Genomic DNA, 17,022 nt, shown 5'->3' on the forward strand with positions numbered 1-17,022 from the left:
TATGGGGATTCCCTTGTGTGTTATTTGTTTTTTTTCCCTTGCTGCCTTTAATATGTTTTCCTTATATTTAATTTTTGACAGTTTGATTAATATGTGTCTTGGCATGTTTCTCCTTGGGTTTATCCTGTATGGGACTCTCTGTGCTTCCAGGACTTGATTAACTATTTCCTTTCCCATATTAGGGAAGTTTTCAACTATAATCTCTTCAAATATTTTCTCAGTCCCTTTCTTTTTCTCTTCTTCTTCTGGGACCCCTATAATTCGAATGTTGGTGCGTTTAATGTTGTCCCAGAGGTCTCTGAGACTGTCCTCAGTTCTTTTCATTCTTTTTTCTTTATCCTGCTCTGCAGTAGTTATTTCCACCATTTTATCTTCCAGATCACTTATCCTTTCTTCTGCCTCAGTTATTCTGCTATTGATCCCATCTAGAGTATTTTTAATTTCATTTATTGTGTTTTTCATCATTGCTTGGTTCCTCTTTAGTTCTTCTACGTCCTTGTTAAATGTTTCTTGCATTTTGTCTATTCTATTTCCAAGATTTTGGATCATCCTTACTATCATTATTCTGAATTCTTTGTCAGGTAGACTACCTATTTCCTCTTCATTTGTTAAGTCTAGTGTATTTTGACCTTGCTCCTTCATCTGCTGTGTGTTTTTCTGTCGTCTCATTTTGCTTATCTTACTGTGTTTGGGGTCTCCTTATCACAGGTTGCAGGTTCGTAGTTCCCGTTGTTTTTGGTATCTGTCCCCAGTGGCTAAGGTTGGTTCAGTGGGTTGTGTAGGCTTCCTGGTGGAGGGAACTAGTGCCTGAGCTCTGGTGGATGAGGCTGGATCTTGCCTTTCTGGTGGGCATGTCCACGTCTGGTGGTGTATTTTGGGGTGTCTGTGGCCTTATTATGATTTTAGGCAGCCTCTCTGCTAATGGATGGGGCTGTGTTCCTGTCTTGCTAGTCGTTTGGCATAGGGTGTTCAGCACTGTAGCTTGCTGGTCATTGAGTGATGCTGGGTCTTGATGTTGAGATGGAGATCTCTGAGAGATTTTTGCCGTTTGGTATTACATGGAGCTGGGAGGTCTCTTGTGGACCAGTGTCCTGAAGTTGGCTCTCCCGCCTCCGAGGTACGGCCCTGATGCCTGGCTGAAGCACCAAGAGCCTTTCGTCCACACGGCTCAGAGTAAAAGGGAGAAAAAATAGAAAGAAAGAAAGAAAGAAAGAAAGAGGCTATAATATAGTGAAGTAAAATAAAGCTATTATAAAGCAAAGCTATACAGACAAAATCTCCCCCAGAAGCATATACATATACACTCACAAAAAAAAGGAAAAGGGGAAAAATTAATATATCCTGCTCCCAAAGTCCACCTCCTGAATTTGGGATGATTCGTTGTCTATTCAGGTATTCAACAGATGCAGGCACATCAAGTTGTTTGTGGAGTTTTAATCCGCTGCTTCTGAGGCTGCTGGGAGAGATTTCCCCTCCTCGTCTCTGTTTGCACAGCTCCTGGGGATCAGCTTTGGATTTGGACCCGCCTCTGCGTGTAGGTCGCCTGAGGGCGTCTGTTCCCCGCCCAGACAGGACGGGGTTAAAGGAGCAGCTGCTTCGGGGGCTCTGGCTCACCCAGGCCGCGGGGAGGGAGGGGTACAGAGGAGGCGGGGCGAGCCTGCGTTGTCAGAGGCCGGCGTGACGTTGCAGCAGCCTAAGGTGCGCAGTGCGTTCTCCCGGGGATGTTGTCCCTGGATCACGGGACGCTGGCAATGGCGGGCTGCACGGGCTCCCGGGAGGGGCGGTGTGGAGAGTGACCTGTGCTCGCACACAGGCTTTTTGGAGGCGGCAGCAGCAGCCCCAGCGTCTCACGCCCGTCTCTGGGGTCCGCGCTGTTAGCCGCGGCTCGCGCCAGTCTCTGGAGTTCGTTTAGGCGGCGCTCTGAATCCCCTCTCCTTGCACGCCGCGAAACAAAGAGGCAAGAAAAAGTCTCTGGCCTCTTCGGCAGCTGCAGACTTTTTCCCGGTCTCCCTCCCAGCCAGCTGTGGTGCGCTAACCCCTTCAGGCTGTGTTCACGCCGCCAACCCCAGTCCTCTCCCTGCGATCCGACCGAAGCCCGAGCCTCCGCTCCCAGCCCCCGCCCGCCCCGGCGGGGGAGCAGACAAGCCTCTCGGGCTGGTGAGCGCTGCTCGGCGCCGAGCCTCTGTGCGGGAATCTCTCCGTTTTTCCCTCTGCGCCCCTGTTGCTGTGGGATCCGCGCTGTTAGCCGCGGCTCGTGCCTGTCTCTGAAGTTTGTTTAGGCGGCGCTCTGAATCCCCTCTCCTCGAGCACCAGGAAACAGGGAAGAAAAACTCTCTTGCCTCTTCGGCAGCTGCAGACTTTTTCCCGGACTCCCTCCCGGCTAGCTGTGGTGCACTAACCCCTTCAGGCTGTGTTCACGCCGCCAACCCCAGTCCTCTCCCTGCAATCCGACCGAAGCCCGAGCCTCAGCTCCCAGCCCCACCCGCCCCGGCGGCTGAGCAGACAAGCCTCTCGGGCTGGTGAGTGCTGGTCAGCGCCGAGCCTCCGTGCGGGAAGTGCGGGAATCTCTCCGCTTTGCCCTCCGCACCCCTGTGGCTGCGCTCTCCTCTGTGGCTCCGAAGCTTCCCCCCTGTGCCACCCGCAGTCTCTGCCCGCGAAGGGGCTTCCTAGTGCATGGAAATCTTTCCTCCTTCACAGCTCCCTCCCACTGGTGCAGGTGCCGTCCCTATTCTTTTGTCTCTGTTATTTCTTTTTTCTTTTGCCCTACCCAAGTACGGGGGGAGTTTCTTGCCTTTTGGGAGGTCTGACGTTTTCTGCCCGTGTTCAGTGGGTGTTCTGTAGGAGCAGTTCCACGTGTAGATGTATTTCTACTGTATCTGTGGGAAAGAAGGTGATCTCCGCGTCTTACTCTTCCGCCATCTTCTCTCCTCCTGTCTTTTCTTTCTTAATTCCCATGCATTAATCTCTCTCTGTATATGTAAAACTTAGCAAAGTTTTATTTTTTGGGGGGGGTGCGTTGGGTCTTCGTTGCTGTGCACGGGCTTTCTCTAGTTGAGGCGAGCGGGGACTACACTTTGTTGCAATGCATGGGCTTCTCATTGCGGTGGCTTCTCTTGTTGCGGAGCACGGCCTGTAGGCGCACAGGCTTCAGTAGTTGCGGTGCGCAGGCTCAGTAGTCATGGCACATGGGCTCAGTTGCTCTGCGGCATGTGGGCTCTTCCCGGACCAGGGATCGAACCCATGTTCCTTGCATTGGCAGGCGGATTCTTAACCACTGCGCCATCAGGGAAGTCCCTTAACAAATATTAATGATGATAATCGCTGGGTGTTAGGATATTTGATGATTTAATTTTTTTTACACTTTTCTGAATTGTTTAAATTTTTTACAATAAACGTTTGTCACTTTTTAAAAAAGAGTGAAGTTATGCTAAAATAAACAAGCTACCATCTACTATAACCATTGTTAAATCAAAAAAGTAAGAAACACGTAATTTTGTGAATAATACCAGGGGATAAAAGGAGAAACTGCTATACTCAGGTTTCAGTAAGCATGCATATATGAATTTATTCATTCTACCAGACTTTCCTGAGTGCGTACTCTGTCCTTGGTGTTGTGCCAGTCAAAAGCATACAGATATGAGTAAGACATGGTCCCTGCCCCAAAAGTTCATGGTCTTGTTACTTTTTTTTTTTTTTGGACAGCTCTAATTTTAGAATATTTTGCCTTGTATTGAGCGGAAATATGCTTCTCTGTAACTTCATTGAATTTAATTTTGATGTTTCATAGCCATAGCAAGCCTCATTCACCTTTAGTTTAACATTCCTTTAAACTTTGAAGTTGATATTTGAAGACAGTTATGCCATTGCTCATATGACACGTTTTATTTATTAAGTAAATGATTTCTTTGTTTTAGTATCTCTCTCAGTACTTAGGATCTCTATTTTGTTTAAAGTAGGGTTCCACAAATACGTACGCGTTCTAAAAAGAAGCTGAATTAAAGCAAAGAGAAGTAGGATGGTCACTATCCAGCTCTTTCCATTTTTACCTCTAAGTATTGCTTTAAGGTAGTATATTGAGATTTTTCCCCCAAGAATAGTCTACTGTCATCTTTCTGTTTTGCATCTTTCTCTCAGAGTTGTCCTTATTCTGTCTGTCACAGTAGCCTGTATTTGTGGTCTGCAATTCCTCATTCTAATACGTAAAACTTTGTGTTATCCTTAATTGAGTTTAATGTAGTTTGTGGGGCCGTCCCATATCCTCTACCTTCAGAAATGTATTTCTGGCTTCCAGAGTGTTGACATCTCAGCTAAATTTAATATTATCTGGACCTTTGGGCGTGTTTCATTTCCTTTATCTCAGTCATCAATAAAGATTTTCATTAGTTTGAATCCTAGGGCTCTCCTAAATGGCATAATATTCAACATCTTCCACAGGTTTACTTAAAGTTATTGATAACTGCTGTTTGGATATATATCTTTCAATCTGCCTGGCTTCCCACCTTATATTTTCACACTTCACCTAGGCAAATTACTTTGTTATTTGTATAATTTGGAATTTACTTAAAACATTTTGAATAGAATACTCTTTGATATAATTTTTTAAATGTTAATAAGGATCTTCTTTGTGCAAACACTGTGCTAGTGCATTTAGGGAGAGGAACATTGGCTGTAAGGACATATAGACCTGGAATAAAATCTTGGCTCCACCATTTGCTTATTGCGAGAATTTGGGAAAATTATATAATCCTGTAGCCTAACTTTGTTTATTTAATTGGGCGATAATATTTCACAATATTGTTATGAAAAGCAAATGTTAGCATATGTAAAATGTGAATTCCAGTACTTGGTCCTTAATAATAGGCTCAGTAGATTTTATTGTTCCTTTCTCTCCTTTCAGGGTCTAGCTCAAATCTTATCACATCTGTGAAATTATCCCCAACTATTTTATGCCCTTTCTAAAAGTTTCTTTAACTTTTACTTTATTAAAGTAATGCATTAAAAATAGATAAAAATCCAGCCTGTGCTAAAAGACTTGTAACGAAACCAGAAAGCAGTGCCCTTCCCTAACTCTTTCCTCTCTACCCTCCAATTCTAATCCCCAGAGGCAAAACTTTTTTTTTTAAAAAGCAGCTATATTGGGGTATAGATGACATGCAATAGAAAGTGCCTATTTAAGGTGTACAAATTAAGTTTTGTCGTATGTGTACACATGTGAAACCATCACCACAATCAAGACAGTGAACAGATTCATCACCTCCGAGTTTTCTCATGTCCCTTTATAAGTCCTTCTCCATCCTGCTGTCTCTTCCACCCCAGCCCTACCCACAACCACTGATCTGCTTTCTGACACTATAGTATAGGTTAGTTTGTATTTTCTAGACTTATATGAACTGTTTTAATACTTGTCTGCCAATTCTAACATCAGTATCAGTTCTGGGTTGGTTTCAATTGAGTATTTTTTTGGGTTGGTTTTCTTCCTTTTTGTATGCTTGGTAATCTTTTTGGGGGGGGGGGCTGTGCCATGCAGCTAGTGGGATCTTAGTTCCCTGACCAGGGATGGAACCCATGCCCCCTGCAGTGGAAGCACGGAGTCCTAACCACTGGACCGCCAGGGAATTCCCTGCCTGCTAATCTTTAATTGGATGTAAGACATTGTGCTTCTTACCTTGTTGGGTCCTGGATATTTTTTGTATTACCATAAATAGGCTTGAATTTTGTTCTAGGATTCAGTTAAGTTACTTGAAAATAGTTTGATCCTTTCGGATTTTGTTCTAGCTTTACTGAGGTATAATTGAAATATAGCGTTATATAAATTTAAGATGTACAAGCTGTTGATTTGATACACATATTCGTAAAATGATTACTTCCATAGCATTAGCTAACACCTCCATCCCGTCACATAATTTCCATTTCTTTTTTGTGTTAAGAACATTTAAGATCTTCTCTCTCAGCAACTTTTAAGTATATAATACAGTATTATTAGCTGTAGTCACCATGCTATTCATTAGACCCCCAAACTTGTTAGTCATGTAACTGGAAGTTTGTATCCTTTGAAAACATCTCCCCCATTTCCCCCACCCTCAGCCCCTGGTAACTGCCACTCTATTCTCTGTTTCTCTGGGTTTGGTTTTTTTAGATTCCACATATATGTGATATCATATAGTATTTGTCTTTCTCTGGCATATTTCACTTAGCATAATTTCCTCAAGTTTCATCCAAGTTGTTGCAAACAGCAAGATTTCCTTCTTTCTCATGGCTGAAATAATATTCTGTTGTATATATATACCACACCTTCTTTATCTATTCATCTGTTGATGGACACTTAGGTTGTTTCCATATCTTGGCCATTGTGAATAATGCTGCAATGAACATGGGAGTGCAGGTGTCTCTTTGAGGTCCTGTTTCATTTCCTTTGGATATATACCAAGAAGTGGGATTGCTGAATCATACGGTAGTTCTATTTTTATTTTTTTGAGGAACCTCCATACTGTTTTATGTAGTGGCTATACCGTTTTACATCCCACCAACACACGTTTTACAACCCTTTTCTCCACATTCTTGCCAAAACTTATCTGTCTTTTTAAAAAAAATTATTTTATTGAAGTATAGTTGATTTACAGTATTATGTTAATTTCTGCTTACAGCAAAGTGACTGAGTTATACATACATATATATATATATATATATATATATATATATATATTTCTTTTCATGTTCTTTTCCATTATGGTTTATCACAGGATATTGAATATAGTTCCCTGTGCTATATAGGGGGACCTTGTTGTTTATTCATTCTCTATGTAATAATTTAAATCTGCTAATCCCAAACTCCCAATCCCTACCTCCCCCACCACACCTACCCCTTGGCAACCACAAGTCTGTTTTCTATGTCTGTGAATCTGTTTCTGTTTTGGTAGATAAGTTCATTTTTGTCATATTTTAGATTCCACATATAAGTGATAGATATCATATGGTATTTGTCGTTCTCTTTCTGACTTCTCTTAGTATGGTAATCTCTAGGTCCATTAATTTTTCTGCAAATGGCATTATTTCGTTCTTTTTTCTGGCTGAATAGTATTCCATTGTATATGTGTACCATATCTTCTTTATCCATTCATCTGTCAATGGACATTTAGGCTATTTCCATGTCTTGGCTATTGTGAATAGTGCTGCTATGAATATAAGGGTGCATGTATCTTTTTGAATTATAGCTTTGTCCGGATATATGCCCAGCAGTAGGATTGCTGGATCATATGGCAACTCTAGTTTTTTGAGGCACCTCCATACTGTTTTCCATAGTGGCTGCACCAGTTTACATTCCCACCAACAGTGTAGGAGGGTTCCCTTTTCTCCACACCCTCTCCAGCATTTGTTATTTGTAGACTTTTCAATGATGGCCATTCTGACCAGTGTGAGATGGTACCTCGCTGTAGTTTTGATTTGCATTTCTCTAATAATTAGCAATCAAGTGTGAGATGATATCTCACTGTGGTTTTGATTTGCATTTCCCTGGTGATTAGTGTCGTTGAGCATGTTTTTCATGTGTGCTTAAATCTTTAATCCAGTTTGAGTTCATTTTGTAAGATAGAGGTTCAGTCTCATTCTTCTGTGTGTGGTTATCTAGTTTTCCCAACACTATTTATTGAAGAGACTAACCTTTCCCCAGTGAGTGTTTCTGTGGTATTAGTTTTAATATCTTCTTTCTTTTCTGATTTTATTTATCTGAGTCTTCTTTTTTTGAGTTAGTCTAGCTAAAAGTTTGGCAATTTTGTTTACTGTTTCAAAAAACCAGCTCTTAGTTTCTTTATTTCCACTCTGATCTTTATTTCTTTCCTTCTCTTGACTTTGGGCTTAGTTTGTTCTTTTTCTGGTTCTTTTAGGTATAACGTCAGGTTGTTTATTTGCAATCTTTTTTCTTAATATAGACATTTATTACTATAAACTTTCCTCTTAGAACTACTTTAGCTGCATCCCATAAATTTTGGTATGTTGTGTTTCCATTTTCATTTGTTTCAAGATATTTTTTATTTACCTTTTGATTTCTTCTTTGCCCCATTTGTTGTTCAGGAGTGTGTTGTTTAACTTCGACATACTTGTGAATTTCTAGTTTTCCTCCTATTGTTGATTTTTAGTTTTATGCCATTGTAGTTAGAAAAGATACTTCATATGATTTCAGTTTTCTTAAATTTTCTAACACTTGTTTTGTGACCTATTATTATCATCTGTCCTGGAGAATGTTCTGTGTGTGTTTGAGGAAAATGTGTACTCTGCTGCCTCTTGGATGGAATGTTTTGTATATGTCTGTTAGATACATTTGGTTTCAAGTGTAGTTGAAATCCAACTTTTCTGTGTTGATTTTCTGTCTGGATGATTCTATCCATTGTTGAAAGTGGGGTATTGAATTCCCCTACTATTGTTGTATTGTGGTCTACTTCTTCCTTCAGATCTGTTGATATTTGCTAAATATATTTAGATGCTCTGATTTAGGTACATATATATTTACAACTGATATATCCTTTTGATGAATTAACCCTTTATTATTACATAATGATCTTTTTGTCTTGTTACAGTTTTTGGCTTAAAGTCTATTTTGTCTGATATAACTATAGCTACCTTTGCTCTCTTTTGGTTTTTACTTCCATAGAATATCTTTTTTAATCATTTCACTTTGAGCCCATGTATGTCTTTAAAGCTGAAGTAAATCTCTTGTAGCCAGCATGTAGTTGGGTCTTGTTTTTTTATCCTTCCAGTCATTGTATGCCTTTTTTTTTTTTAAATTTATTTATTTGTTTTATTTTTGGCTGTGTTGAGTCTTCGCTGCTGTGCACGGGCTTTCTCCAGTTGCAGCAAGCAGGGGCCACTCTTCACTGCGGTGGGTGGGCCTCTCATTGCAGTGTCCTCTCCCGTTGCGGAGCACGGGCTCTAGGCACATGGGCTCAGTAGTTGTGGCACACAGGCTTAGTTGCTCCATGGCATGTGGGATCTTCCTTGACCAGGGCTCGAACCCCTGTCCCCTGCATTGGCAGGCGGACTCTTAACCACTGTGCCACCAGGGAAGTCCCTGTATGCCTTTTATTTGGAGAATTTAACCCCTTTACATTTAGAGCAATTACTGATAGATAAGGGCTTACTAGTTTCATTTTATTAATTGTTTTCTGGCTGTTTTGTAGTTCCTGTATTCCTTTCTTGCTGCTTTCCTTTGTGAATTAACGATTTTCTGTAGTGGTATACTTCAATTCCCTCCTTTTTGATTCCCTCCAACAACAATCTTTTGTTGTGTCTAATGTAGATTTTTGCTTTGTGGTTACCATGAGGCTTACATAAAACAACTTATAGATATAACTGTCTTTTTCACACTGATAGCAACCTTGCATACTAAAACCCTATCCTTTTACTACACCCTTTTAGGATTTTGATATCACAATATACCTGCTTTTTATTTTGTATTTATTAACAAATTATTGTAGCTGTAGTTATTTTTAATACTTTTTTCCTTTCTTCATTGTACTAGACTTAAATGATTAATACACCATCATATTACAGTATTACAGTATTCTGAATTTGATTATGCTTAGCTTTACCAGTGTGTTATACATTTTCATATATTTTCATGTTACTAAGTAACATTCTTTCATTTCAGCTGGAAAATCTTAAATGTAAGCACTTATAGCTGTAAATTTCCCACTCAGCACTGCTTTTACTACATCCCATTAATTTTGGTATGTGTGTATTAATTTTAATTCATCTCTTATGTATTTTCTAGTTTGGTTGGTGATTTCTTCTTTGATACATTGGTTGTTTAATAATATTTTGTTTAATTTCCACAGGTTTGTGAATTTTCCAGTTTTCCTTCTGTTATTTTTTTCTAATGTCATTCTTTTGTGATTGGAGGAGGTATTTTATATGATACTTTATATCTGCCTTTTTAAGTCTATTGAGACTTAATTTATGGCCTAACATATGCTCTATCCTGGAAAATGTTCATGTGCACTTGAGAAGAATGTATGTACTGTTGTTGTAGAGTAGAGTGTTTTGTATATGTCCATTAATTGATATTTGTCCTGATATCAGCTCCTATGTTGAAAATCACAAATTTGGAATTTTGAATGTATTGTGCCACTATATTCCCAGAATAAATGTATAAAATACTACCCAGAATCAATATACAAAATAGTTTAGCCATCTTTTTCCCCATTTTACTATTTGTTTCTGCTATTACGATTTCTACTGTTTCTTTGCTATTCATATTTCAGCTTTGTTTTTGTAAAGAGAGGATCAAAAATCACATCAAGATCCGTTGCCTTTTGTGTTCACTAGAAACAGAAACTAGGAACTAAAAACATTGCCACAAAAATTAAAGTTTAAGAAGAGATGAAAAATGCAAGCTCTGATTTGTTGTCATTCATTTCAAGAGACAAATTAACTCAGTTCTGTATTTTATCTTGTCATACTGTTATCCATGGACCACCCTTTCAGTAGCATTGGTGTAAGCTGCTTTTCCCAACTCACTTTTTGCTTATCTTTGAGGTTCTTTCTGAGATACTTTTGCTTTTTACCTTGAGAGTTTAGAAGTTCCTTTAGTGGATGTTCTGGTTGAAAATTCTTAGTTTCATTTGTCTGAAGGTATCTGTATTTTACTTTGATTTTTGTAAGAAATTTTTGTTGAGTAGAGAACTATTTTCCTTTAGCATCTTGTAAATATCTTTCCATCATCTTTCTAAGAAGTCACCTACTTAATTTTTGCTAAGGGCTAACTGTGTATATCTTTATTTAAAGTAGTATTGATTAATCTCATTATCTTCTTGTGTGTTTTTTTTTTCTATAGGGAATACAGTGAGTAACCTGATTATGATTATACCTCCAATTTTTGGTGCAATTCAGAGCATTAGAGGTGGACTGGAAAAGCGGTACATTGCTTCCTATTTAGCACTCACAGGTATGTATAACACTTCATCTAAAAAATGATGTGAAAAGAGATGATGTACCATATTCAAACAGACTGTTTTTCTCATTCTTTCCTAAAATTGTTTCTCAATTTTGTGTTGTTTATTATACAACTTGAGCATATTCTGAAACTTCTGAATTAAAACTCCACAAATCTTGCCAGTATTTGAACTGTATTTTGAATAAATTTAAAAAAATAACAAGATATTTCAAGCATCCAGAAAAGAACAGGGATAATATAACAAATATATCCATGTATCTCACCATCCTTCTTTGTCAGATCTTAACACTTTGCAATATTTGTTTCAGTTTTTACTTTTTCTTTTTTAAAGAAATAAACTGCTATAGATAAAGTTGAAGCTCCCTTTCTACTCCTGCTTGATTTTATTCCCATCTTCCTCCCAGCTCACCCTGATAGAGTTAACCTCTATACTGAATTTATCATTTTCTCACGTTTTTGTGTTTATACTATATATGTATATATCCTTAAAATATGAAAAATATCATTCACATATTTTAAAACTTTTTGTAAAGGATATTCTACTGTATCTGATCTTCTGCAACTTACTGCTGTTCCTCTACTTGTCTGTGAGACAGGGACTGTGTCTTAGTTATCTTTGTATCCCTATTGCCTGGCAAGTTAGTGGTCCTCAATATATGTTACATGGAGGGATGAGTGAACTTTACCAGAGCCTAAGATGGGAAAATCACTCTTTCATGTCCTTGCATTATCATCATAAAGACAAAAATAGCAAAGAAAGTAGATTCTAGTTTGCTTCTTTTATGTAACTTTCTAAATTAAACACAATTTCTTTTGTTTTAGTTCAAGGTAGATATTATTTACACATGGGCAGAAAGGACCTCTAATTACCACAAAACTGTAAGCTGTAGTATATCATATCAGATTTTATATAATTATATTAGTCATTGCATATGAGAGAGTTTAATTTCTGAATCTATTTCTCATATGTGTGGTGTTTTGAGAAAGTTACTTCATTCATCTTCAGAAGGAAGACTTGTCCACAAACTTAGCCCTTTGCTTTAATTCCTGGGATGTTTTAAGAATGTTTATAAAATACCAACAAATCACAATCAGTAATAACAATAAGAATAAAAAGATTTGAGGGACTTCAAGGTTGCCCTAGGATAATGCTGCCCTCCTGAGTTAGAATTTGTCCACTCATCCTTCTAGAAAACCATACAGATTAAGAAGGAAAGTAAATAAAACCACACTTAGCCCACACTTTCAGCCGTACTAAGAGAAAAATAATACCATGAACGTCAAATCATTTTTAAACAAGAAATAAACACCACATTCTAGCAGAACTGTCTTTAATGTTTTAGACTTGGGGAGGTTTGAAAAACTATATGGAAAAGAGGAGAGAAGAGTTGAGGGCTTAATCTGAGAAAACACCAATAGAAAGAGAAAGCTTCATGATAAATGCAAAATTTCTGAAAACATTATGAGACCGGGTAAATCATAGTACTTGATAAAGTACACAGTACTTTAAAGCACATAGTAAAGAACTTGAAAGTGTACAAGACCTAAAGTGGCAGTTTGGGAAATGTATTACTTCTGGGAAAGAAATAACTAGAAAGAGGAAGATAGCCATTGGAGATGTGTAAGTGTAGAGAAAGAAGGAAGTTAGAGTGAGGAATTAAGATCCTACCGAAACAAAACAACTATAAAATACATTAGACCCTTCTCCCTGCACCCCGCCCCGCCACCAAAACAAATAAATGTATATGAAAAAGGACACTAACCTTTATTATTCAGAAGGGGGCAGGCTTGAACTTGAAATCTTTTAACCAACCCCAAACCTTTACTCTTTCCACAATTTGGACCCCCCGCAAAATCAGTCTACATCCATGCAAAGCTACTGTAATAAAAAAACAGAAAATGAGAATCAATACCTTTTGGCTCATGGATGTTCTTTCCCCACAACTAATTATAAAGCAGAAAGAAACTGCAGCACAATACTCCTAACTGAATTAGCCTCAAACCAATAAATGAATAAATATATAAAAACTAATAACACCAATAAAAATTAATTAAAAAAATAAAAAGTAATAACAGAAATAGCTTCCTCACCCCCCAAAAGAAATAAAATTAGAATTGATTAAACTTAGGAAAGAAATTAAGCCTGAATTACAATGTGTTGAGTATTTAATAAGGGCTATTTAAGAAAGACAGAGAAACAAGCAAGAGAAAGAAAATGAGATAAAGAAATAAAAAGGGTCAGAGAGACAGTGATTGAAATGGAAGACAGACAAAGAAGATTCAATACAACTGTAATTGGAGTCCCTGAAGAAGAAAAATAAAACAATGAAACAGATCTTATATTTAAAATTATAATTTTCAAATTAATTTGAAAGAAGACTTTTTGGAAATGGAAGAAGACCCAAATCTAGATATTGAAAAGTCCATTTTTGTCTCATAAAACTGACTTGGAATGGTCAACTCTGAAAGAGACTAGTAAAATTACTGGATTTTAAAAATGAAAAAAATCCTCACAGCTCAAGGGAAAAAGACCAGACTACTTATAAGGGCAAGAAAATTAGGCTGGCACTAGACCTCATCAGCAACATAAAAAGAAAGGCATCAGTGGAACTGCATTTTTAGTGCAGACCAAAGATTTTATATTCCAACCAACTTGTTTTTCAATTATCCAGGTTATAGAAAGACAGTTTTAAACATACAAGTACTCATTGAAAACTGTACACATGACTCCTTCCTGATGAATCCATGAGTACTGCTCTGTCTGATTTAGTAGCTGCTAGCCACATGTAGTAATTTAAATTTAAATAAATGAAAATTAAATAAAATGCAAATTTCAGTTCCTCTGTCACACTAGCCACGTTTCAAGTGCTCAGTACCCATATGTGGCTTATGGCTACCGTATTGGGCAGTGCAGATATAGAACATTGCCTTCATCACAGAAAGTTCTACTGACTGCATTGTACTAGAGAATGATGTTCATCCAACTAAGAGAAGACTGGGCGAACTTGGGCAAAATGTCTGCTGATGAACATTTAACACATTTAACTATAGATCTAAGACTAAAACAAATGTGATAAGGACTGAAGAATAGTATATGGACATTATATGGTCTGGTAAAGTAGAGAGAATGTAGTTTTTTAAATGGGAGAAGGAAAGGGCAAAGTAGAATAAGTTCATTGACTATTGCCTATGTAGTAAGTTGAGTATTGAAGAATATGATCTAAAAGTAACAAACTAGATAGTAAAAGGTTAAGAAAAAAAAGGGGGGAACTCAGGGTACTATAAAAGGCATAAGTACAAAAGTAACCCCTAGGCCAAAAAAGCCTCTTTTCTAAATACCAAAAGAATTAAGTGCAAAAAAGACATTTCACTTAGAGAAATACATTAAATATAAAGTAATATATGTAACTATTATAATGAAACAATATGACAGAGTTGAGATTAAACATCAGTCATATGAATCAAAATGAATCAGCTTAACTTAATATCAAAAGAAAAAGATTTTTGAATTTGATCAGCAATTAGGATTGAACTTTATGCTATATACAAAAGACACATCTAAAACTAAAAGTGATTCAGAAAAGTTAGAAACAGTAATAATAAGAAAGCAGGGGTAGTGATCCTGATATCATATAAAGTAGAATTCCCTTCAAAAAGCATTGTGTGACAAAGAAGGATGTTTTTAATGTTGAAGCCATGATTCAAAGTGAAAATACAAGTTTTTAATAACTCTGTACCAAATAACACAACCACCACTATTATATGGCAGAAACTACAAGAGATAACAAAGAGAAATAGATAGAAACATAAGAATAATAGAAGATTTTAATATGCCACACTCAGTACAAGACACATGAAGTGAACAAAATATATCAGTAATATCTGGAAGACCTAAAGAGCATAACCAATAAAATAGATCTTACGGCTTTATACTGAACTTTACACCCTTGTAATAGAGAATATACCCTCTTTTTGAAGTACACATAGAACATTCATAAAAACAAAACAGTAAGTTCTGTTAAGTAGAAATATTAAAACAACATCCTCTGGTCACAGTGCATCCATGCTAGAAATTAACAACAAATTCAAACCATAAAAAAGCTCTTCCTCTTTGAAATTTTAAATCCTCTGTTAACTCTTGGTTGAAAGGGAAAATAGAAATGGAAATTATAGGAGTCCTAAAATACAGTTGTAACAAAAAGTCTGCATATCAAAATCTATGGGGATTTATATAAAGCAGCCATCAGAGGATAATCCATAGGCTTAAACAATTAAATAATAAAAGATAAAAACTAAAGGTGAAAAATTAATTAAAATCCCAACTCACAAGGCAAGAAAAAGACTGCAAAATAAACCAAATGAAAGTTTAAGGGAGGAAATTATAAAGATAAAAGCAGAAAGTAACAAGATAGAGAACAGAAAAACGTTCTAATTAATGAATCAAAATCTATTTTTTTTAAGAAAAAGTAGACAACTAGCTAACTTTAGAAAAAAGGAAGCAAACATAAACATTAAAATAAGAAATGACAAAGAGGAAATATCCACTGAAACAAGAAAAAAAATTTTAAACCTCTATGTAAATAAATAAATTTAGAATTGGATAATTTCCTAGGAAAATACAGTTTGTCAAAATTGACCCCAAAGATAGAAAGCTTTGAACAAACCAATTTCTGTATAGGAAATAGAGTAACTTATTAAGGAATTCCTGCACAAAAGTACTGGGTCCAGATAGTTTCACAGAGAGTTCCAATAAACCTTCAAAGACTAGATAGTCCCAATGCTACATAAATTTTTTCAAGCATAGAAAATGAAAGAAAACTTCCAAATTCTTTTTATGAGGCAAACAACATTGTTATATAAACCTAATAAAAATGCCATAAAAAAGAAAATTAAGGACTAATATCGTGAATGAATATCAGTGCAGATATACTAAGTAAATTATTAGCAAACAAAAAGGAATGATACTTTTTCTAAGTACTACTGATACATGTAACAACACGGATGAACCCTAAAAACATTATGCCAAGTGAAAGGAACCAAAACACGCAAAGGACCACAGATTATATGATCCTATTCATATGAAATTTCTAGAAAAGGCAAAATTATCGAGTTAAAAACAAATAATTAGTTACTTGGGGTTTAGAGTGGATGTTGACTGCTAATAGGCATAAGGGAACTTTGGGGGGTGATGGAGTTATCACAGAACTGGATTGTGATGATGGTAGCACAACTCTTTAAATTTACTAAAACTCCTAAAACTGTACACTTACAATGAATGAATTTAGTGGTATATCTCAGTACTTGTTTAAAAAATAAAAACCAGTGGACACAGGAAATGGAGGAATGTGCACACTGTGTGAAAGAAGGAGGGATATTTAGTCCTTACATCTCAGAGGTGGTGTTGAAGGAAGAAAGAAAATAGAGCAGAAAAACAAACAAACAAATAAACAAAAAAAATATATATGTCAGTGTTAACATGTATAGGTGCTATAACTCTTCTCTAGTAGAATACAACTACTTTTCCTGTTGTCCTTGACAGGTAGAATCCAGGCAGCCACTCCTGATTGTTCAAGATTAGATGAATCCTATTTGTCACTCTGAGTTTGAGGATTTTCTGTTCTCTCTTAACAAGGATCCATGTCTTATTAAGTGATTTCCTTTGCATGTTAAAGACCTAAAGTTATTTTTTGATCTTTATACAGATACGATGATTTGAGAAACTATTCCACATACAGTAATCTGCCCTCTTCTAATATTCTTGTGAATACATGGAGGAACATATTTTCTAAATTATTTTTTCCTGTAACCTTCTTCCAACTGAAGAAAGTTGGGGGATAATTTTTAGACAGGTCTCTTTGTATCAGTGTCTCTTCATGGAAAGTCATCCTTATAAAGTTCATTCTCTGAAGTTCAGAGAAAGCCCTTGAGCTCAATTTCTTTCTTATAATGTTTTCCAATTACATCACTAATATACATTAACAAGTCCTTATCCAAATCCTTGGGACCAGAAGTATTTCTGAACTCATATTGTTTTTGAATTCTAGAAAGTTAATAGACTGTTTGCTATAGTATATTAA

General features: G+C 36.8%; 1 protein-coding gene across 2 annotated transcripts in view; it reads left to right on the forward strand.

The window, feature by feature from the left end:
- Window positions 1-17,022, forward strand: part of ACER3 (alkaline ceramidase 3) — a 193,276-nt gene that overhangs the window by 67,288 nt on the left and 108,966 nt on the right. For both annotated transcript variants that reach the window (XR_014231781.1, XM_082343393.1), the window contains exon 2: window positions 10,826-10,936. Coding sequence is in view for 1 of the 2 variants with exons in the window: in XM_082343393.1 (XP_082199519.1) it covers window positions 10,826-10,936 (111 nt within the window). In the remaining variant the exon portion in view is untranslated. The remainder of the gene's footprint in view (window positions 1-10,825; window positions 10,937-17,022) is intronic.

This window comes from Balaenoptera borealis, assembly GCF_965194805.1.
Source record: "Balaenoptera borealis genome assembly, chromosome: 11".
Taxonomy (NCBI): domain Eukaryota; kingdom Metazoa; phylum Chordata; class Mammalia; order Artiodactyla; family Balaenopteridae; genus Balaenoptera; species Balaenoptera borealis.